General features: G+C 37.4%; 2 protein-coding genes across 2 annotated transcripts; both read right to left on the bottom strand.

Annotated features, from left to right (window-relative positions):
* Positions 1 to 2,749: 2,749 nt before the first annotated feature.
* LOC142445873 (olfactory receptor 52A1-like) lies at positions 2,750 to 3,688 on the bottom strand. Its single transcript, XM_075547748.1, has one exon. The coding sequence runs from the start codon at positions 3,686 to 3,688 to the stop codon at positions 2,750 to 2,752; it is 939 nt and encodes a 312-aa protein (XP_075403863.1).
* Positions 3,689 to 11,310: 7,622 nt separating this feature from the next.
* LOC142445872 (olfactory receptor 52A1-like) lies at positions 11,311 to 12,249 on the bottom strand. The gene has a single exon (XM_075547746.1). It carries the CDS (start codon positions 12,247 to 12,249, stop codon positions 11,311 to 11,313), a length of 939 nt encoding a protein of 312 aa, XP_075403861.1.
* Between the last annotated feature and the right edge of the window lie 12,800 nt (positions 12,250 to 25,049).

Raw genomic sequence — 25,049 nt, 5'->3', positions numbered from 1 at the left:
GATTAGGGCAAAGAATGTACAGATGTGCTTTATATAATTGATGTATGTATATGTATGGATTGTGATAAGAGTAGTATGAGCGCCTAATAAAGTATTTTTTTAAAAAGAATTTCCTTATTCTAAAACATTTCCTTTCTGACCAATTTTATATTTCCATTTAATGCCTCCTACAAAGAAAAATCAGAATTCTATTTGGGGCTTTGAGTTTTCCAATTAATTTAAAGCTAATTAACTTTCTAACAATTTTGAAAGTTCTAATCCATGAATAGTAATTTCTTTAGATTTGGCCTTTTTCTTTCTGTGATGTTTATCATTTTAAGTATAGAATTCATTGTAAATATTTTATTTTACTTGACACATGATGTTTCATATCTTCTAAAAATGGTTCTCGACATGTGGGTCATGAACCCTTTGGGGATCCCACCATTTCACAGGGGTTTCTTGATTCATAAAAGTAGTAAAATTAATTATAAAATATCAATGAAAATAATTTTATGATTTGTGGGTGACCACAACATGAGGAACTGTATTAAAGGTTCATGGCATTACGAAGAGTGAGAACCACTGCACTATAAGCATGCACTTATGATGTTCAAATAGGCAAATATACACAGTTACAACATATACACACGCACACAAACACACTCACAAACATGGGGCTTTAATAAAAGAAAAAATGGCCACAATTCATTAAAAATAATGTCCAACCAACTATAAAGCGCACTCATAGCCATTAAAAAAATTAAATACATTTTGATGTCTCAATAAAATATTCAGTGAAATGCTAACGAAGACAGCAAACAACTATGAACTCCCTGAATTCACACTGTACTCCACATTTTCTAACTCACCTACCTTGGCAAGGTGGCTACTAAAATTTTGGGCTATTCATTCATCATTTCTAATTCTTCAAATATTAGACTAATTTAAAAACAATATTAAATTTAAAATATCATCTGTCTGACTACTCTCTGTTTGAAACCAGTGCATCAGTCTTTGTATATCCCACATTTTGTGCATGCCTCTACATTACTTTTTGTCTCTCAGCTATTAAAATCCACAAACTCATTAACCAAGGATATTGTATTGGATTTACCAGAGATCATGAATCTGTAGCATAATATCTATAATATTGTAGGCATCTGATAACATTTGTTGAAATTAGATGAGTAAGTAAAGGGTAGGATAAAACAATAGTGATGTCAAAGACAGAACAACTGAGTGTTCAGGCATTATGTGTTTTAACTCCTTCAATAATGGTGGCAATGCATTCAAAATTTTACACTTTTTATATCTCATCAGATTAATAAAGACTATAGGAATAAGAATATATGAAAGACAAATTTAATCTACTTATTCTCAAAATTATTGAGTTATTAATAACAAAAAAATTAATCATGTTAGCAATTTGTCTTCTGAGCACTTGAACAGGTACTCAGAACAAGTACTATGGGTGCATTTAATTTAAATATAAAAGAGGCATAGTTCAAGAAACTTTTTTTAACGACTTTAATGGGGGTTCTTAGAGTTCTTGTCACAATCCACACATACAGCCATGCCAAGCACATTTGCATTTATGTTGACATCATTATTTTGAAAACATTTTCTTTCTACTTGAGCCCTTAGTATCCGCTCCTCATTTTTTCTTCCCTGCCCCAACCTCTATCACTCATGAACCCTTAGAAATTTTTAAATTTATTTTTCTCGCATCTTATACAGACTGCTGTCTCCCTTCAACTATGTTTCTGTTGTTTGTCCCGCTCGGATGGGAGGAGGGGGGGAGTTATAAGTAATTATTCCCCATTTCTTCGTGCCACTATCTTCCTACCCTCCTGCTATCACTACTCTCATCATTGGTCCTGAGGGGTTTATCTGTCCTGGATTCTCTGTGTTTTGAACTCTTTCCTGTACCAGTGTACACGATCTGGTCTAGCTGGATTTGTAAGGTAGAATTGGGGTCATGATAGTGGGGGGAGGGAGCAATAAAAATTAGAGCAAAGGTGTTGGATTTGTCAGTGTTGTACTGCACACCGACAGGCTTGTCTGTTCTTTGTGACCCTTCTGTGAGGTGCTGTACAAATCTCTACAGATGGGCTTTTGGTCTTCACTTCATCCTGCCACTCATTCACATCGATGTGATTTTTTTGTTCTGGGATTTTGATGTCTGATACCTGATCCTATAGACACCTCATGACCACACAAGCTGGTGACTTTCTTCCATGTAGGTTTTGTTAATTATAAGCTAGATGGCTGCCTGTTTACCTTCAAGCAAGTAAAACCTTTTGATAGTTGGGCACCATCAGCTTTCTTCACCGCATTTGCTTATGCACCCATTTTTGTGTTCAGCAATCATATCAGGAAGGTGAGCATCACAGAATCCCAAGTTATAAGAACAAAATGTTCTTGCATTGAGGGAGATTGATGAATATTTTTGAGGTAGAATTCTTGGAGGAGGAAACATAACCAAGAACTAAAAATGGAAGAGAAAACAGAAAACATGTATGTATTTATTATGTTGATGCCTTATTCTACAATGCTCACTTACATCACTCAGGGAAGATCCACAATATATTTGAGGAATAGTCACTAGTTAGGTTGCTCTGGAAATGAGATTTGATGCTGATACACTTAAAGAACTAATTAAATACTACAGCCAATCATCTCAGACAACGTAGAGGATTTTTATGATTCTATTGACAGATGATTATTATTGCTCAAAAAGTTGTGAACATATAAAGGAGCTTAGATATTAAACACTGAATATTTTCATAACATGACTGCGAATCTGTCTTGTCTTTAAACCATAGACAAGTGGATTAAGAAATGGAGGGACCACCAAGTAAGTGATAGAAAAGATAATGTGAATATAAGGGGGGATATGAGAACCAAACCTGTGTGTAAAGAAGGAGAAGAAGGCTAGGAGATAGAACGGGAGGAAGACACAAATGTGCGTGACACAAGTATCAAATGCTTTAAACCTAGCTTCCTTCTGGGGCAGACGTAAAACGGTGGTCAATATCTGGATATAGGACAAGGAAATGAATATGATGTCAAATCCTGCAACTGCAAAGGCCACAAATAAACCATAGATATTGTTGACCCAAATATTTCCTGCAGCAAGCTTCACAATCGCCATATGCTCACAGTAGGAGTGCGAGATGACAGTTGTGTGATAATATTTAAGGCGGCTCTTTATCAGTATTAGGCAGGGGGTGACAAAGGCAGCAGCCCTGAGAGTTACTGCAGTACCTATTTGGATGACCAGCTGGAAGGTTAAGATGGTGGCATGCCTCAGAGGGTAACAGATGGCGATGTAACGATCAAAAGCCATAGCAAGCAGAATGCCTGACTCAATGCCCTGAAAAGTGTGTATAAGCCACATTTGAAGTAAGCAAGCGTCAAAATTAATTTCTGGCATGTGAAACCAGAACACTCCAAGCATCTTGGGTATAATGCTCGTAGCAAGTCCAATATCGGTGGTTCCGAGCATGCTGAGGAAGATGTACATAGGCTCGTGGAGGCTGCGTTCTAATTTTATGACGGTCAGCAGCAAGAAGTTTCCAATCATTGCAATGAGATACATGACAAAGAAAGGGATCCCAATCCAGCACTGCACAGACTCCAGCCCTGGGATCCCTACTAAAGTCAACACAGAGGGCATGAAGACAGTAAAATTGGAAATGCACATGGTATCATTGGGTCTTCTGATACAGACAAAGACGTGTTTCACTCAGTTCAACTCTGCCTCTTCAAATTTCACTCTTTGTCATCAATCTGTATATTTAATCTGTCTTATTTCAGTAGATCTCTGTGATCATATGTTCCATCTCACAAATATTGTTGATAGGAAAAGTCCAATTCATATATACACATCACTTCAAAGAAAACACAAAGAATCACCACATCACAATTATATTCAGTTTACATGGCAAGAAGATTGTATTTATTGCTAGTAAACCACAGGCTTAAGACATCAACTGATGGCTTTTCTGCGACTTCCCTCTAAGACCTGTGGACCAAAAATTAGATGTTATTATTTTACTTGGGAACTGAATTTAAATCAGTTTGATGAATCTCTGCTCTTCTCTAGTCATCTATTGATCCAAATCCTCCTTAACTGAGAAATGTCCATTTGGGCCAGTAAATACCCAGATGCCAGCAAATTGATATCCAGAGCAAATGGTATTTATGTAACTAATATGTACGGTGTATTATGTGAATTTGGTTACACTAATAGAGACTTGAAGAAAAAACAATTCAAGTTTAGGTTATATTGACTTTTTCTTGTCAAAGTTCTCTGCTGTTTTCAGATATTTAGTCGAGTTACTCTTCCTTTTGCTGATAGTCCTAACAGCTAAAATACTTACAGTTAGCTGTGAGCTAAAAATCGCAGAGTAACCAGTTGAAATTCAAGGTATATTGCAGATTCCCGAGAGGAAAGGAACTCCTTGGAGATAAGAGAAGGAGCAGTAGCAAAATGGCACGAAAACTATAACCACACTTCCTGACAGCTAGTCCACTCTTCCGCATGGTGACTTCATATGAGCTCCAACAAGTATAAATCTTCATGTGTTCACACAGCTTCCTCTTTCTCTGTCAGAGCAACAATTGGTTTTAGCTGCCAGCCTGAGAGTTTACAGCTCAATGTGTAAACCATGGATACAGAAAAATGGAAAAATGAGCAACTAAGCCATATAGACACCCATGTCTTCAATGCCATCTGTCCAAAGATTTGGCCATTTGAGGTCTTTGGTTCTAACAGAAATATAGGTAGTTATAACAATGTGGAAAACATTTTGAAATAATACATAAACATCTATTAGTGTTCAATCAATGATTAATAGACTAAGTTACAGGTTTCCTAAATTAAAAGAGAAGTGGGCAGGAAAGAAAAGAGGTGACACTGGAGGGTGCAAGAAATAAATTGAAAGAGTTGATGAGAGTAAATATTAAAATGTAATAACTTCTCAATTTTATTGTCAAATGAACTTTCTATAGCCTTGGCCTATTATACCTTCTTTAAAGGTCTTCTGTAAACAATACCCTAAAATTGTACATTTTGTCTTTTGTAATTTCTAAAGCCATGTATTATGTGATATTTGTGATTCTGTAAAGAATAGGGTTCTGTTATTTAATTCTTCTCTAGACCCTTTAATAAAATTGTTTTCAAACCATGCAAGTAATCAAATTCAACAAGTGATCAATGTTAGCATATTACTTATTGAATGTGCTCAGGCATGATCCTAATAAATATAACCATTCTCGTTGATGTGATAAATTTCAAGGGGGCAAATGAAGTGAGAAAGGGATGTCTTATCTGAGGAAGATCACACTAAATATCGTGCTGTGCATTTAGTATAGTCAGTACACAACCATCCATGGCCATGGAATTGATTTTGACTCAGAGCAACTCTGACTCAGACAGAGTAGAAGTGTTCCACACCGCTTCCAAGAGTGTTAATCACATGGAAATAGACAGTCCTGGCTTTCTCCCATGGAATATCAATTCCAATACGTTGCTGCGAGGAGCCCAATGCATGCCCACAGCCCAACCAAACCAGTGGACAACCAATCATGTACTCTTATTCTCATTTACTCTCAGTTACAGACAACTGACTCTAATGTGGTGAGAATTTTTCTTCCCCTGAATAAGTCAGAAGTAGTTTACATGTCCTTTGACACAAGGAGTAAAATGTAAGACTTACCTTAATCATATGATGCAAATGGTCGGGTGGCATGTGGAATGTAATATCTACCTAAGTGCCAGGTAAGAGGCATAGAGAGAGTGTTGTTACAGAAGCCAGTGACTCCATATCATGGGAGAGCATTTGTTAATTGTAAAATTAAGTCCACAATGGTTGTCTCGAACTCCCATTGTTCTCACCAGATGCCTGAGGTGTATTTTCCGATCTTCATATACGTTCCAGTCATCAAATCATTTTCCTTCTGAATGTCCAGTCTCAGTTCCTCATCTTTTGTTCTGTCTTTATTCTTCCTATTTGTGAATTCTCTAACAGTACACTGGTAACGCCATGGAATGCAAGAGTTTTGGCAGCTGTTAGGATCCTTTGTCAATATCACACTGTGACGTATTTGCTGATAGTCTGTCACACTGCTATTTATCTCTACAATCCGGACACCGCCCTGTTTACAGATGTCTAACAGAGCACACGGCAGTGTACTCATCATCCAGCACACTTACAGCAAGGTTTCTGTCATTCAGGGACCCAGGTTTCATTTCCTGAGCTCAAATAGAAGAAGCAAACTGCCAGGCCCTGTTTTAATGTTTCCTAATGGGGGTGTGGAAAGGAGGAGGGGTTAAGGACTTGGATTGATGGATTTCCCCATCCACTGGACTAAACCCTGAGAGACTCAGAAGGTTTAATGGCAGCCCTCTTGGGTTTTTCCACAAAAATTAATGATCTGAATAATTGTTACCCTTATACAAATTATAGAAATTTCCACATCTTGTCCTACTTTTCTTCTCTAATTCTTTTCTATTGCAAAAAAGTTTTGCACCGAAGTTTTATTTTGTAAGCCAGGGTACTTTGTTGTTGACCATGTTTGAAAACATATAAAGTCCATTTAAATCAATTATGTCCCTGTATACCTTCTAATCTAATTAAATAAGTGTTTTTAACTTAATTACTTATACAATCACCATAATTTATATTTAAGTTTCTTGCAGTCTTACTCTTCCCATTTTAATGTTCTTTTGGTTATTTGTATAAAGTCAGCAATGTTATCGGTGTGTTCAATACTAGTGTACATTTCAAAGTCCCTAGCAGACTGAGTTATGAGTAGGTTATTGCACTCATTAATACTCTCCCCTCCAACTTAGCCTCCCTCGCACCCTACCATCTATCCAGACTTCTCCTTTCCTTTAAAAATGTACACATTTTATAAATTTTATATGTGACAAAATCATGTCAAGTGCTTTAAAAATCCATACTCCTCATCTATTGTGCTTTACATGAAGTTCACAGAACATATTAAATTGGATTTCAACAACTTTATTTAAGTGGTCAGTGCCATTTCATACAATTTTTACATAGTGCATCAGTAGACAACATCATGCTGAACTGAGAAAAGACCAAAGTTTTCATAGTTTTATTTAATTCTGCAGTCAGTATTCATTAAAGCAGACAAGAAATTAAATGATGTGTTGCATTGGACAAATGCGTTTCCAAAGACCTCTGTCAAGCATTGAAGAACAAAGGTGTCTCTTTAAGGACTAAGGTATGCCTAACCAGGTCATAGTTTTCCAATCTCATATGCATGTGAAAACTGAACAGTGAATATGAACCAAAAAAAGAATTATTATCTTTGATTAAAGACATTGGTGAAGAATTTTGCAAGTACCAGGGTCTTCCAGGAGGGAAAAAAAAACTGTTTTGAAAGAAGTACAGCGAGAATTTTATCTAGAAACAAGGATGGTGAGACTTTATCTTTGTACATAAGAAAAGACTAGTCTCTGGAAGAAGACCATGCTTGGAAAAGTTGAAGGTCAGTGAAAGAGGAAGACCCATCATTGACACAGTGTTTGCAACAAAGATCTCACAGCGAACAGCAATTGTGATGAGGTTACAGGAACAGTTAGAGTTTTCTTCCATTGTAAATTGGATTACTATTAGTCAGAACTGACGCAACAACACCTCACCTCATAACAACCACCAAACTAAGTATAGTCTACAAATAAACATCTGATTATTTCCATCTTATTTGTTCTGTTTCCATTAATCTCATTCCGTTTTCTTGACTCTTTATCTTTGATTTAAGTAATGTTCATCATTTGGTCCATAATTGTTTAAAGGACTGCTCTGTTCATTAATAATTTTGATTAATTTATAAATTAATGTACTATTTGACTGGAAGATGACCAGAAAAAATACCTTCAATTCCTAGGTCAAGGTGTGGCTTTAGGCAGTAAGCTCTGGAACGCCTCTAGTGTATAACTTTGCAGTAGGTGACATTTTTTTAAAAATTGGAATTTGTTCTATGTTCTTCTCCCATTATCTTGGAAACCAACAATTGTTTACCTGGTCAGATCAATCAGTAGAGAGAGAGGGTAGGGGTAGACAGAAACCTTCCAGTTCTTCTGGTCTTAAGTTAGAAGACATTGTGCTTCTTGTGGAATATTAATCATATGGACTAATTTCTTCTTTGAACTATTGATTTAGTTATCCTTTAGAATTTTGCTTCATGAATGTAAAGATTAATAGGTATATCTTAGATGATTACTCCAAGCTAATAAAACCCCACGTGAAACCCACCAACCTAGAAGGTAGAATGTCATCATTGTGTGTGCCAATTGAATAAGCTGCCACTCAAACTGTGAAATCTTCTCTTTCAACCATTGAAATAAGTCCATGAGTATTCAGATATGTTGAAGAGTTTTCCAAAACTGTTCTCCTATGCAACTTGCTATATATGTGTGTATATATATATATATATATATATATATATATATATATATATATAAACTTATTGGCAGCACTCATAAATGTGTGTATAAAGATGCTTAAACATACACATACACATGTGCATGCAATTACCCCTATATACCTCCTTATATGCATCAACAACAACCTATATAACCACACCTGTATTTTGGTTAATTCATTGTCATTACAAAGCTGTGTATGTTATAGAATTTATTACAATTGGCTTTTTTCCACATGCTTATTTTAGTGCCTTTATTTACTTTGATGAGGTTGTGCCAACTTCATCAATCATTGCATTGCCTCTTTCATCACCAAAAGTAATATGTGTCTACTATCTAGAAAGTGGCCCTCTTCTGAATTTCCCTGCAGTCCCTGGGCACCATCAAACAACTTTGTTTTCTTTTTGTGTATACATATTTGTAACTCTTTACAATAGTGACCCAAACAATATGTGTCCTTTTGTGATTGATGTATTTGGCTCAGTATAATGTCCTCATGATCAACAATGTGATATGTCACAGACTCTGTTATTTTATGTAGTATTTGGTTGTATATCTGTATGTAATATATTTCCTCTATTTCTAGGGTTTTTTGAAAAAGTATCATACACAGGAGTTTACCACTTTACAATCCCATTAGCAGTGTATAAGCATTTCAAGCCCCAACATATTGGCAACATTTATTATTATTGATTCTTATCATTGTCAATTTTGCAATGATGATACGGAGTTAATGGGAGATTTGACTTGCATCTCTCTATTATCTAGTGATCTTGAGCATATTTACATCGGCTGCTTGAATGTCTTCTTTTGTGTACTCCAAGATGCACTTTTTATCTCTCATCAGAGTCATAAAGATATTGGCTTAAGAGTATATTGAACAACAAAAAAAAAGAGTATATTGAAAATTGATTTTACCTATTATCCAAAATGATTTAGGGTCTAATAACCAAGAAATAAATCATATTAGAAATTTATCTTCTGAGCACCTAAATAGGTACTCAGAAAAGGTAGTTTGGGTGCATTTAATTTAAATGTAAAAGATGCATAATTCAAGAATCTATTTTTAAAGATTTTATTTGAGGAGCTTACAGCTCATATCACAATGCACATATACATCCACGCCAAGCCCATTTGTACATATATTGTCATCATCATTTTCCAAACTTTCTCTTTCTAATTGAGCCTTTAGTATCAATGCCTCACCTTTTTTTCTGCCCTGCTCGACCCTACCTCCTCATAAACCCTTGATAATTTATCAATTTTAATGTTTTTTATTTCTTACCCTGACTCCTGTCTGTCTTCACCCACTTTTCTGTTGTTTGTCCCTCTGAGGGTGGGTGGTTATATGTGATTATTCTCCATTTCTCCCCCAAAATTCTTCAGACCCTCCTTCTATTACTACTCACATTATTGGTCCGGAGTGGGTGATCTGTCCTGGATGCTCAGTTTTGTGGGCTCTTATCTGAACCAGTGTTCATGAGCTGGCCTAGATGGATTTGTAAGGTAGAACTGGGGTTATTATAGTGGGGAGCAGGGAGGAAGCATAAAAAAACCTGGAGGAAAGTTGTTTTTTGTCGGTGCTGTACTGCACACGGACTGGCTTGTCTCTTCTTTGTGAACCTTCAGTGAGGGGGATGTTCAAATGCTACAGATGGGCTTTTGGTATTCACTCCACCCTCCCACTCATTTGCATCAATATGTTTTTTTGTTCTGGGACTTTGATGCCTGATATCTGATCCCATAGACACCTCATTATCGTGAAGGCTGGTATGCTTCTTCTATGTAGACTTTGTAGTTTCTCAGCTGGATGGCTGTTTGTTTACCTTTGAGCCTGTAAGACATTTGAATAGCCAGGAACCTGAGCATCCTTCACCACATTTACATATGCACTGTGTTAGACAGTGTTCTCTAAAGAAACAAAACCAGAATGCTACCATTTTATATATATTTATACAGATAGATCGATATATACCGTTAATAAAAACATTTAATTAAATTGTAAACAGTACAAATGACTCAGAGCAACTCACTCCTGTGAGATAATTGTGAGACAGTGGCAGTCCTTCAAGTCTTGAGGGCCGCTGGGTGGTCCTCAGTAGCCCAATTCAGGCTATCTGGGCACAGGCAATAAACAGCAAGGCAGGTCACCAAAATTTAGTCAGATATCAGGGTTCAACAGTCCACAGCTCAAGAGGTGTAAATTCCAAAGGTGTTTCAAAGCAGGTCATGAAGGAACCTCAAATTACATCAACACATTCCACGGGTTGGGTGTCCCACAGGTAATGTAGCTTACAAATTGATGCCCCGAACAGGCATGGCAGCTGCACATTTGTCTGATGATCAAAGAGCAAGAGACAAGAAAGGTGGGGTTCACAGAGTCATTTATCTCTGCACCCTTCTATTATTCAAACATGTGTTTATGGGCCAAGTTGGACAATAAACTAAGTACATCATGCAACCATTTTTGTCTTCAGCAATCGTGACCATCACAGAATGTAGTTAATAGAATACAATGTTCTGGCACTGAGGGAGATTGATGAATTTTTTGAGGAAGAATTCTTGAAGGAGGAAACTTAACCAGGAAGTAAAAATGAAAGAAGAGACTGAAAATATGTGTGTATTTATTATGTTGCTACCTCGTTCTACATTCCTTACTTACATCACTCAGGGAGGATCCACAATATTTTAGAGGAATAGTCATTAGTTATGTTGATCTGGAAATTAGATACAATGCTGATATTTTTCAAGAATTAATTAAATAGAAAACACAATCTTCTCAGATAATGTAGATGATTTTTATGGTTCTATTGACAGATGAATATTATTGCTCAAGGAAGTTGTGAACATACTAATTACCTTAGATATTAAATATTGAACATTTTCACTACATGACTGCGTATCTGTCTTGTCTTTAAACCATAGACAAGTGGATTAAGGAATGGAGGGACCAGTAAGTAAATGCTAGAAAAGAGAATGTGGATATAAGGGGGGATATGAGAACCAAACCTGTGTGTAAAGAAGGAGAAGAAGGCTAGGAGATAGAACTGGAGGAAGACACAAATGTGGGTGATACAAGTATCAAATGCTTTAAACCTAGCTGCCTTCTGGGGCAGATGTAAAACGGTGGTCAATATCTGGATGTAGGACAAGGAAATGAATATGATGTCAAATCCTGCGACTGTAAAGGCCACAAACAAACCATAAATTTTATGGATCCAAATATTTCCTGCAGCAAGCTTCACAATCGCCATATGCTCACAGTAGGAGTGCGAGATGACAGTTGTGTGATAATATTTAAGGCGGCTCTTTATCAGTATTAGGCAGGGTGTTACAAGGGCAATAGCCCTGAGAGTTACTGCAGTACCTATTTGGATGACTGGCTGGAAGGTTAAGATGGTGGCATGCCTCAGAGGGTAACAGATGGCAATGTATCGATCAAAAGCCATAGCAAGCAGGATGCCTGATTCAATGCACTGAAAAGTGTGTATAAACCACATTTGAAGTAAGCAAGAGTCAAAATAAATTTCTGGCATATGAAACCAGAACACCCCAAGCATCTTGGGTATAACGCTCGTAGCAAGTCCAATATCAGTGGTTCCGAGCATGCCTAGAAAGATATACATAGGCTCGTGGAGGCTGCGTTCTGATTGTATGATGGTCAGCAGCAAGAAGTTTCCAATCATTGCACTGAGATACATGACAAAGAATGGGATCCCAATCCAGCACTGCACAGACTCCAGCCCTGGGATCCCTAGTAGTGTCAACACAGAAGGCATGAAGACAGTAAAATTGGAAATGAACATGATACTTTGGGGTTTTATGATACAGATAGAAAAGTGTTTCACTCAGTCCAGCTCTGTCTCTTCAAATTTTACTCTTCATCATCAACCTGTATATTTGTTTTTATTTCGGTAGATCTCTGTGATCATAGGTTTCATCTCACAAATATTGTTGATTAGAAATGTATAATTCACATACAATCTTCACTTCAAAGAAAATACCCACAAGTATGATGTCACCATAATACTCAGTTTACCTGGCCAACGACTGAATTTATAGTCAGTAAAACCACCTTCTTAAGACGTCACCTGATGGCTTTTCTGTAGCTTCCCTCTAAGACCTGTTGACCAAAAATTAGATGTTTTCTTTGACTTGGAAATTTAATTTTAATCACTTTGATGAATCTCTGCATTAACTACATATTTGCTCTTCTCTAGTAATCTTTAGATCCAAATCCTTTTAACTGAGAAATGTCAATTTGGACCAGTAAATACCCAGATGCCAACAAATTCATACCCAAAGCAAAAGGTATTTATGTAAGTGTATTATGTAAGGTGTATCACTGGAATTTGACTAGACAGATGGAGACTTGAGAAAGCAATAATTCAAGTTTAGGTTATATTAGTATTTCTGTGTCAAAGCTCTCTGCTGTTTCCAAATATTTATTTGAGTTGCTTTTCCTTTTGCTGATACTTCCAACATCTAAAAATCTTACAGTTAGTTGTGAGCATAACCAGTTGAAATTCAAGATATATTGCAGATTTCCTAGAGGAAGGAACTCCTAGGAGGCAAGAGAATGAGCAGTAGCGCTGTACAGAGATGAGGACTCATTCCTAGACCACAAACGACACGAAAACAATAACCACACTTCCTGACAGCTAGTCAACTCTTCCGCATGGTGACTTCATATGAGCTCCAGCAAGTATAAAACTTCCTGTGTGCACACAGCTTCCTCTTTCTCTTTCAGAGCAACAATTGGTTTTAGCTGCCAGCCTGAGAGTTTACAGCTCAATGTGCAAACAAAGGACACAGAAAAATGGAAGAATGAGCAACTAAGCCATATAGACACCCATGTCTTCAATTCCATCCATCCAAAGATTTGGCCATTTGGGATTTGCGGTTCTAACTGAAATAGAAGTATTTATAAAAATTTGAAACAGATTTTTAACTCATATATAAACATCTATTAGAATACAACCAATGATTAATAGACTAAGTTAAAACTTCCCAACAAAACTAGACGGGAAAGAGAATAGATGACACTGGAGGGTTCAAGGAATGATCCAAACCAGTTGTTGACCACAGTAAATATTAAAATGTAATAACTTCTGAATTTAATTAGCATATAAACTATCTCAAACTTTGGCCTATTATACCTTCTTTAAAAGGTCTTCTGGGACCAAAACCATAAAAACTGCACATTTTGTCCTCTGTAAGTTCTAAAGCCATATATTATATGATATTTGTGATTCTGTAAAGAATTGGGTTCTGTTATTATTTCTGCCCTAGACTCTTTAATAAAATTGTTTTAAAACCATGCAAATTATATAAGTCAGCTAATTACTTATAGAATGTGATCGGGCATGTTCACAATAAAGAAAACTGTTCTGGTTGATGTCGATAAATTTCAAGGGTAAAATAATGTGATAAAGAATATATTATCCGACGAATTTTACACTAAATGTTGCGAAATGCATTTAGGATAGTCAGTGAGTCCGCAAACCTTCCACCGCCATGGAATTGATTTTGACTCATAGCAACTCTGATTCAGACATAAAAGAACTGTTTCATACCTCTTAAAGATTGTTAATCATATGGAAATAGACAGTCCCGGCTTTCTCTCATGGAATATCAATTCCAAAACCTTCCTACAACTTCCCAATGCTTGCCCACAATCCAACCAAACCAGTGGGCAATCAATCATGTACTGCTATTCTCATTTACTCTAAGTTACAAACAACTGACACTAATATGGGTAAATTTTTTTCTTGCTCTAAATAAGTCAGACGTAGCATACATATCCTTTAACAAGCACTGAAAAATGAGACTTACCTTGATGGTGGGGTAGCATGTGGAATGTAAATCTACCTGAGTGTCTGGTAAGAGGCATAGAGAGAGTGTTGTTACAGAAGCCAGTGACCCCGAATCATGGGAGTGTACTAGTTAATTGTAAAATTAAGTCCACAATGGTGGTCATGAGCTCCCTTTGCTCTTACCAGATGCCTGAGGTGTATTTGGAGATCTTCATATGCTTTCCAGTCATCAAATCATTTTCCTTCTGAAAGTCCAGTCTCAGTTCCACATATGTTTTGTTCTGTCTTTCTTCTTTCTACTTTTGATTCTGCAACAGCACACTGGTAAAGCCATGGAATGGAAGAGATTCGGCAGCTCTTAGGATCCTTTGTCAATATCACACTGTGACGTATTTGCCTATGGTTTGTCACACTGCTTTCTATCTCTACAATCCGGACACTGCCCTGTTTACAGATGCCTAACAGAGCTCACGGCAGTGTAGTCATCATCCAGAACACTTACAGCAAGGTTTCTGGCATTCAGGGACACAGGTTTCATTTCCTGAGTTCAAATAGGAGAAGCAAACTGCCAGCCCTGTTTTAATGTTTCCTAATGGGGTGTGGAAAGGAGGAGGGGTTAAGGACATGGATTGATGTTCCCATCCACTGGACTAAACCCTGAAACACTCATAAGGTTAATGGCAGCCCTCATGGGTTTATCCACAATACTGAATGCCCTGAATAATTGCTATGCTTATAAAAATCTGCACACCTCGTCTGATTTTTTTTCTGTATTTCTTGTCTCTTGCAAACAAAGTCTTACACTCAAGTTTCATTTTTCAAGCCAAGGTATTTTCTTGTTGACCATGTTTGAAAACATGTAAAGTCCATTTAAATCAACTATGTCCCTGTATAATCTCTAATCTAATTAAATAAGTATTTTTAACTTAATTATGTACTCTCTCACCATATTTATATTTCATATTCTTGCAGCCTCACTCTTCTCATTTTAATTAAATTTTGTTTATTTTATAAAGTCAACAATGGTATCAGTGTGATAAGTACTAGTGTATATTTCAAGAACCTTAGCATACTGAGCTATGGGTAGTTTGCTGCACATCTCAATACTCTTCCCTCCATCTTATAGTTCACACTCTCCCTACCTTCTATCCAGACTTCTCATTTCCTTTGAAAATGTACATGTTATATGTATTTTCTATGTGAAGGAATCATGACCAGTGCTTTCAAAATAAATATTCCTCATTTTATTATGTTTTGCATGAAGGTCACACGGCATATTAAATTGGATTTCAACAACTTTATATAAAGTGGTCAGTGACATTTCTTACAATTTTTATATAAGTAGACAACATCTTGATGAACTGAGAAAAGACCAAAGTTTTAAGTTTTATATAATTCTGGAGTCAGTATTCATTAAAGCAGATAAGAAATTAAATGACATATTTCATTGGACAAATATACTACTAAAGATCTCTTTAAAATATTGAGGGACAAAATTGTCACTTTAAGGACTAAGGTATGCCTGACCTAGGTCATAGTATATTCAATCTCATATGCATGTAAAAATTTAGCAGTGAATAAGAAGACCAAAGAAGAATTGATACCTTTCTATGAAGATGTTGGTGAAGAATGTTGCAAGTACCAGGGTCTTCCAGGAGAACAAACAAAACTGTTTTGAAAAAAGTGCAGCTGGAATGTTACCTAGAAACAAGGATGGTGAGTCTTTATCTTTGTACATAAGAAAAGTTTTATCCTCAGAAAAAAAAGACACCATGCTTGGTAGAGCTGAAGGTCAGTGAAAACGGAAGACCCATCATGAGATGATTGACATAGTGGCTACAACAAAGATCGCACAGCGAACAGCAATTGTGATGAGGCTACAGGAGCAGGTGGTGTTTTCTTCTGTTGTACATGCGATTACTATTAGTCAGAACTGACGCAACAACACCTCATAACAACCACCAAACTAAGTGTAATCTACAAATAATAATCTGATTATTTCCATCCCATTTGTTCTGATTCTACTAACCTAGTTCTGCTTTTTCTGTGACTATTTTTATCTCTGATTTAGGTAATGTTCGTCATTTTGTCCCATGTTCTTAATTGTTTAAAGGACTACTCTGTTCATTAATAATTTTGATTAATTTACAAATCAATGTATTATTTGACGGGAAGATGACTGGAAAAAATAGCTTCAGTTCCTAGGTCAAGGTGTCTTTAGGTAGTAAACTCTGGAATTCCTCTAGTGTATAACTTTGCAGTAGGTGACATTTTTTTTAATGGAATTTATTCTATATTCTTCTCACATTATCTTGGCAACAATCTATTGTTTACCTGGTCAGAACAGTCAGTAGAGGGAGAGAATGGGGTAGACAGAAACCATCTGTTCATTTGGTCTTATGTTAGAAGAGACTGTGCTTCTTGTGGAATATTAATCATGTAGACTAGTTTCTTCTTTGAACTTTTGATTTAGTTATTCTTTAAAGTTTTGCTTTATGAGTGTAAAAATTAATAGGCATATCTTAGATGATCACTCCAAGTTTATAAAACCCCACATGATACTCACCAAACGAGAAGGTAGAATGTCATCTTTGTATGTGCCAACTGAAAAAGCTGTCACTCAAAACTATGATCTCTCCTCTTTCAACCAGTGAAAATAAATCCATGAGTATTCAGATATATTGAAGAGTTTTCCAAAACTGTCTCCCATGCAACTTGCTATATATATATTAACTTATTGGCAGCACTCATAAATGTGTGCATAAAGATGCTTAAACACACACTTAAACAAGTATCTTCGTTTAACGCCAAATACTTATATTCATCAATAACAACCTATATAATCACGCCCTTATTTTGATGAATTTATTGACATTGTAAAGCTTTTTATACTATAGAATTTTTCACAATTGTCTTTTTTCAACATGCACATTTTAGTAATTTTATTTACTTTTATCAAGTTGTACCAACTTCACCCATCATTGCATTGCCTCTTTCTCCACCAAAAGCAAAGCAATAAGTGCCTACTATCTAGAAAGTGACTCTCTTCTCCATTTCCCTGCAGTCCCTGGAAACCATCAAAGAAATTTGTTTTTTTTGTGTGTGTATACATATTCGTAACTCTTTACAATAGTGACCCAAACCATATGTGTCCTGTGGTTGACATATTTGACTCAGCATGATGTCCTCAGGATTCCAAAAAATGATATGTCACAGACTGTTATATTCTGTAGTATACAATTGGATATATGTATGTAAGATATTTCTACTATTTCTAGCTATTTTTTAAAAAGTATCATATGTAGTAGTTATACCATTTTCAATTGCATTAGCTATGTATACGCATTTCAAGCCCCAACATATTGGCAGCATTTGTTATTAGTAATTCTTATCATTGTCACTTTTGCAATGATGATATGGATGGAATTTAATGATCATGAGCATATTTACGTGTATGTATTGGTGCTTGAATATCCTCTTTGGTATACTAGAGTCATTTTTTATTGGTTTTTGGCTTTTTTGTTGACTTGTTGACATTTCATATTTATATTAGAAATTAGACCATTGCCAACTATTATCTATCATTGAGTCATACTGTGGTGTCTTGTGTTTCTCTGTGATTCTAGAAGTTATATCATTGGTTTTTCAAATACCAGCAGACCCACTTAAAAGGTCTAGTAGTTAATCTCATCACTACTGGCAGACAGATTTGTCCCCTATTTTCTGTTTATACATCCCCACCCTCCACCCATCTAGCATAGCCATGCACCAGAATAACTTCATCCCCATCCACAGGAGGATTCAGAAACCCCTAATATGGATTGCATTCCTTCTCTAATTCAAAACTTCCAATCAGAACAAGGTACAGGATCCTTCCAGTATAAATTTTAAAAATGCTCTCCCAAAGGTTTATGTATGTGCGAATTCCCTTTGTTCCTTCTTCCATTCTCTTCTCTTCTAGCTCTCTCCATGGCTGGCTCTCTCACAGCCTGTTCTTCTATTCTGGCGCTCCAGTGCTCTTCTCTTTCAACTCTCTCTTTCACTTGGCTAGTTCTCTGACTTCATACAAAGGACTGGCTTTAACATTCCCCCAACCTAACTCCTTTCATCTCATGTCCTGTGATCTCTTATTATGTATAAATCTTATCTCCCTTCATTGAAGAATCTTGCTCCATCTATCATCTCTTAATCACAAAAACAAAAACTAACACCACACAGAGTGAACGGGTTTCAGGAGAGCTTCCAAATTAAGAAAAACTTATTAAGAAGAAATAGGCTACCCACCTCTGAGGAATTAGCCACTGAAACCTTGATAAATAGCACTGAAATATTTCCACATACTGAAAATCTAATGAAGAAAACATAGCATTGTTAGAAATAGTACCAGAAACTAAGCCTAGGAGGTTGGAACTTACTTACAAAGCAGAGCTGCCTTCTTATAGTAGAGCCAATCATAGCAAAATGTGTGGAGCTAACCCTGTGGCAGTAAAGTCTTCTGGACCATCATGTGCTGGTGGAGTAGAACTCAAAATGAGTAGAAACAGTTGCAAACATCAATGAATAATTGAAACTTGGACTACATCATGTACGAATCTAGGAAATTGAAAGCTGTCAAAAATAAAACAGAATGAAGAATAATCAATATTCTAAACAGTACTGAGCTGCAGTGTACTGGTATTGGTTTTGGCCATTTCAAGTCTGAAATTTATATAATTTACTCAACCAGGAAAGAGAGATGAAAGAGGAATGACCTCAACATCATAATCAAGAAGACATTTTAAGGGGCAGCTGGGAAATAATGGTTACCTGAAGGACTCACCCACCTGTAGTGCCTGACCTGAAAATTGGGATATAATGTGAAGGGAATGGGAAGGTGTAGTCCTTAAATCAGAACTAAGGTACCAGGGTCTCAGCTGAACCCCTTTTTTTGGTGTGGGATTTCCACTCACAAAGTAAACCAAAAACGCTTTAAAGCACTCTAAAGGGGACAGAATCCCAGACAGGAGGAGAACTCCTCACCAGAGGTCTCCCCTTGGTTAGCTGTCTTGAGCTGACAGACTGGGGAGTGGTGGTGGTGGGTAGTCATAATTTAGAGTAAAGAAAAAGCAGATTTCTGCCTTAGGTTATTTGCAGTGTGGGAGAAAACAGGCGGAAAGTCAGCAGTCCAGGGAGCGTATTTACTTCCAATAGGCCGAGAAGAAAACAACCCCAATGATAAGCTGAATCTCCCCCTCTGGGGGTCAGTCTGACAGCCCCCAAATCAGAGCATATCACAAGCATAATAAAAAGGGTTAAGGATATATAAGTGGTTTAAAATCCAAACCCCAGTTGATTGCTCAGCTCCAAGGAAGAACTAGGTGCTGGGAGGGAGAGGAGCTTAACATAAATCAGTCTAAGAAGAAACCTAGGTAAGGAATGCCAGAACTCAGCTACAGAATCTGGTGGCTTTTTGCATGACAAAGACCCAGTTTAGCAAGTGTCAGTCTCAAACAGCAGGAGCTACAGCCCAGAGACTGTGGAAGACAATTTAATTTGACCTTATTATAGCTGGACAGGCAGATAAAGGAATGGAAAATAAAATCCTCTGTTCTAGTAGGCACCAGCAGACTAGATAGGACAATAAGCCAACATCCCCTCTCTGAGACTCTACACATACCTGGGGAAGCCCTGCCTGCCCTGGGTCCCTAGATGGGACTGTGGGAACACCCAGGCCCCAGCCCTGCAGCAGTGTACAAGGAAGGCTTACCAATGTGCTCCAACACTCAACTGAAGCCTGGCCACGGGTGCGATCTTGCATTTGAAGTAATCCCACACAACGTCTGTGGAACACTACATCAACCAGTACACCACCCTGCTACTTTAAGGAAGAGTTGGAACTTCTCCAGCCTCACAGATGGTGATCAAGTCTCAGTTATTTCTTTACCTAATACTCTATTTCTTCTCACTCTATTCACTAGTCCTTCTAGCTTCCCCACCACAGCCCGTTTCAATGAGCTCAGGTTTGTGTTGGCTTTTTGTTCCTCTCGTTCTTCTTTATCCCTCCTTATTTTCTTTTTCCCTCTTTCTCCTTTTCTCTTCCACTCTTTCCTATCATATGCCACTACTGGCTTCCAGGTCACCACCCTCTGCTTAGGTCAAATAACCCAAATGGCAGGAGGAACTCCATGGGAGCGCTGTACACCACACAAGGCAGCTGGGACAAACATCTACACCACGTTGCACTGCTGAGGAAACCTCCATTGGACCTCTAAAGTGATATCATCAACTAGGGCAATTCAGACCAGCACCACTGCATTAAAAGGGCACACCAACCTGCCATTGTGAGGCAGGGTCTAAACCCATCTGACTCCACCACAATCAAGCAATCAGGGATCAGCTAACTCTTTATTCCTTATTTCCTTTCTCTTTCTCTTTCTTTCTTTCTCTCTCTCTCTCTCTCTCTCTCTCTCTCTCTCTCTCTCTCTCTCTCTCCCTCCTTCTTCTTTACCATCACAGCCGATATTCATGAACACAGTTGGGGTTTTTCCCCTTCTTTCACTGAATGCTCTTTTTCTTTCTTTCATCTTTCTTTCTTTGTTATCTTTCATTCTCTTTCTGCTTGTATGATTCTCTCTTGTCCCTCTCATTCCTTTCACATGCCACTGCTGGTTCCCAGACCCCTACACTCTTGCTAGGGAAATTCTGTCCTCCCAGTGGGCTGCCTGACCCCTAAGACAGTATGCACACAGGATGAGTCAGTTTTACACACAGCACAGCATGGGATGAGCTATTTCTTTTTCTACTTTTTAAAATTCTCTCTCCTTATCTTTCCTTTTCTTTTCACTTTTTTCTTTCTTTGTGTTCGTCTTGCAAATTTTCTTCTTTTCTCCTCTTCTTCCAACTCTTCGCTATTTCCTACCACTGTCTAAGCAGTTCATTTCTCCCTCATTGATGGGTTCTTTACTTTATTTCTTTTTCTTACTTTTTTCATTTTTGTTTACTGTGTGCATTTTAATTTTGTGTGTGGGAGTGGGTGTCAGTTTGCTTGGCATTGTTTCTCCAGTCTGTCTCTTCCTCTTACCCTTTGTCATCCCCTTTCACTCTCTTTCCAGTCACAAGTCACTAATAGCCTCCAGGTCACTTGCCTCTGCATAGGGCATCTCTGAAGGCCCAGTTGGGCGATCTTCAACCCGCATTTATTGGCTTGGCAAGTAGTTGGGGAATTCACGCTGGTTCTCTCCCACACAACATACAGCAGGGTGTTCTCCCCTAGAAAATGTTGGGGCATCCCCAGCCTAAAATCTGGAGACCTACAAGTGATTGGGGAAACACCTGACAACCACTGGTGGGACTCCACGCTACTGCGGGAAAATCCAAGGAGGGTATACCCACACGCACTCCTCAGCACTCCAGTTATAAAAGAAAAGACCACAGGCTAGCCAACATGCTCCAAGAACTGTGAAGCCTACTTAGAGATTAGCCAGAGAAGCGACGCACTCATAGGCTCACAACAAGCCAACCAGTATCACATGAGAGGAATATCCAACACACATTCCAAGTAACTGAATACTGGACAGCTAGAATAAGAGTGAAACCACAAGAATATATAGCGATAGCCTGACCCCTCAGTATAGCTACCAACAGGTAGTTCAGGGAAGTACTCATACGAATCCCCAAAGAGAGTCTCCAGGGCCCTACAACTCAGGAAAATGGCTCCAGGCTCCTCTAAAAAACAACCCATAAACAGCAACCAGTTTTAACAGCTTCAACTAAAAAGCAGGAGAAACAGAATACTATGCCAGAAGAAGTCATGAAATTAAGCATGGGCACAGAATAAGCAAATATTGACTTGCCACAAAAGTAAATTTTCAAAATGCTGCTTAAAGTCATAAAGGATATGAGTGAAGCAATGCAAAAAATGTGGAAATGATAGAGGAGATAAAGGCAAGCCACCAAATGGAAACACAAGAATTAAGGGATGAAATAACAAAATCCAGTGACATATTGGCAGACATTGACAATAGGCTTGAGGAGGCAGAGAATAGCACGAGAAGCCTAGAGGATAACCAAGCAGACCTCAGCAAATGGGAAAAGCAGTCAAATAAAACAATCAAAGACGCTGAAGAAGAATTGAAAGCCATGTCTGATGCTATGGAAAAAAAAACAATAGTAGAATAATTGGTCTACCAAAACAAGACACAACAAAGAAGTCAACAGGGAAAATAGCAAGGGAATTCTTAGAGAAAAACTTCCAGAGCTTAATAAATGAAAATCAGATAACCATTCAAGAGGCTGAGAGAACATTCAGACTCAATTCCAAGAACAGGTCACCAAGACCAATAATTGTCAAATTATCCAACTATGAGGAAAAGGAGATCATAAAGGCAGCTAGGGAAAACCAAAGAGTCAGGTATAAAGGTACCCCAATAAGAGTATGTTCAGATCTCTCAGTGGAAATGATAAAGAAGAGGAGGGTATGGATTAACATATTCCAAAAATTGAAGGAAAACAACACAAACCTAATAATACTTTACCCAGCGAAAAGATCTATTAAGATAGATGGAGAAGAGGTTTCCCAGAGGACAACCTCAAAGAATACATAAAAAGAAACCCAGCCCTACAAAAGATCCTTGCTGATCCAGTAAGGGGAGAACAACACTCACCGAGGGCAAATAATAGGCCATCACATCGAATAACTACACCCATGGAGCGACAAAGTGGAAAGAGCCCCCAGAATAGTATCAGTTCAATTGTGGAAAGAAGGAAAACATAAACCACACGCACAACACAAGCAGAAAAGATAGGTAGATAGGAAAATATCCAATATAAAAGGTACAAGGTGACACCACAGAGTCCACAGATGTATATAATAACACTGAAAATCAATCGCCTGAACTCAGACATTAAAAGGCAGAGGCTAACAGACTGGGTCAAAAACATAACCCTTTGATCTGCTGCCTCCAGGAGACTCATCTCAAGGTTACAGAAAAAACAGGTAGAGAATTAAAGGCTGGAGAAAAATATACCAAGCAAATGGTAAAGCAAAAAAAGCAAGAGTGGCAATCTTAATATCTGATCAAATTGACCTCATGATACAGGTCATAACAATAGACAATGAGGGACACTATATAATGCTCAAGGGAACAATAGACCAAGAATCAGTGAGCATAATAAACATATATGCACCTAATGAGAGACCTGCGAAATGTGTAAATCAAACATCCAAAAGTTGAAAAAAGAGATCACAGGCTCAATATTTATAATTGGTGACTTTAATACACCACTCTCTGAAAAAGACAGATCATTGGGAAAGAAACTGAACAAGGAGACTACAGATCTAAATAGCACAATTTGGCAACTTGACTTGATAGATATTTTGAGAGCTTTCCACCCACATGCAAAAAAATTCCATTCTTTTCAAGCTCATGTGGCATATATTAGACCACATTCTGGGACACAAGTCGAACTTGAGTAAATTCAAGCACATAGAGGTCATAAAGACATCTCTCTCTGATCATTGCGACATAAACCTGGAAATTAACAGGACAGTGAAGAAAACAAGGGGACAAAATTGAAGGATGAAAAACTTCTTATTGCAAAAGGAATGGGTATTGACCCAGATCAGAGATGAAATCTAGAAGTTTCTAGAAACCAATGAGAATAAAAATACAATGTACCAAAACCTGTAGAACACAGCAAAGACATTTATCAGAGGATGGCTGATAGCAATAAATGCACACATTAAAGAAAAATAGACACTCTTGGATGATATGCTGACACAGAACTTACACTAATGGAGCAGAGTCTACAGAAAACCCCTACTAATAGCAAGAGGACAGATATAATAAAAATCAGAGCTGAGATACAGGAGAGGGAAAACAAGAAAACTATTGAAAAAAATTAATGCTGCTAAAAATTGGTTCTTTGAAAGAATTAACAGAATTGATAGACCTCTGGCAAATCTAACCAATGAAAGCAAGGAACAAATGACATTTGCAAGGATGAGTGATGAAACAGGGGACATTACAACAGACCCTAATGAAATCAAAAGCATAATTACACAGTATGATGAAAGTCCATACTCTAATAATTTCAACAGTTTGGAAGACATGGGAAAATATTTGGAAACACAATCTCTCTTTAGACTATCCCTGATGGATGTCAACAACCTCAACAGACCCATAGCAATGGAAGAAATAGACAACGTAATCAAGGGATTACCAACAAAAGAATCCCCCGGCCAGATGGCTTCACAGGAGAATTCTAACAAACATTCAGAGAAGAACTGACACCAATTCTATACAAACTCTTCCAGATCATAGAAAAAGACGTAAAACCCCATAACTCTTTCTATAAACTAGTATAACTTTGATACCTAAAGTGGCTAAAGAAGCCACCAGAATCAAGAAGTATAGGCCAATATCCTTCATTAACATTGATGAAAAAATTCTTAACAAAACACTGGCCAATAGAATACAAAAGTATATTTAAAAAAATTGACTGTGACCAAGTGGGATTCATACCAGGGAAGCAGGGATGGTTCAATATACAAAAGACCACCAGCATTTTCACCACATTGGCAGGAAAAAAAATGATAAGAACCACATGATAATATTGATAGATGCGGAAAAGCATTTGACAACATCCAACACAAATTACTGTTTAAAATACTAAAGAAGGTAGGAATAGAAGGAAAATTCCTCAATAATATACAAACCATATATGAAAAACCAACAGATAATGTGGTAGTTAACGGAGAAAACATGAAAACAATTCCACTGAAAAAGGGGACCAGAGAAGGATGCCCCTTT

The sequence above is a fragment of the Tenrec ecaudatus genome, chromosome 4 (genome assembly GCF_050624435.1).
Source record: "Tenrec ecaudatus isolate mTenEca1 chromosome 4, mTenEca1.hap1, whole genome shotgun sequence".
In the NCBI taxonomy this organism is placed as follows: domain Eukaryota; kingdom Metazoa; phylum Chordata; class Mammalia; order Afrosoricida; family Tenrecidae; genus Tenrec; species Tenrec ecaudatus.
This window is presented reverse-complemented; position numbering and strand designations above follow the sequence as displayed.

What these genes read in the sequence shown, in the direction of transcription:
- LOC142445872 (XM_075547746.1), bottom strand. Translation starts at nt 12,249, where the DNA reads ATGTTCATTTCCAATTTTACTGTCTTCATGCCTTCTGTGTTGACACTA.
- LOC142445873 (XM_075547748.1), bottom strand. Translation starts at nt 3,688, where the DNA reads ATGTGCATTTCCAATTTTACTGTCTTCATGCCCTCTGTGTTGACTTTA.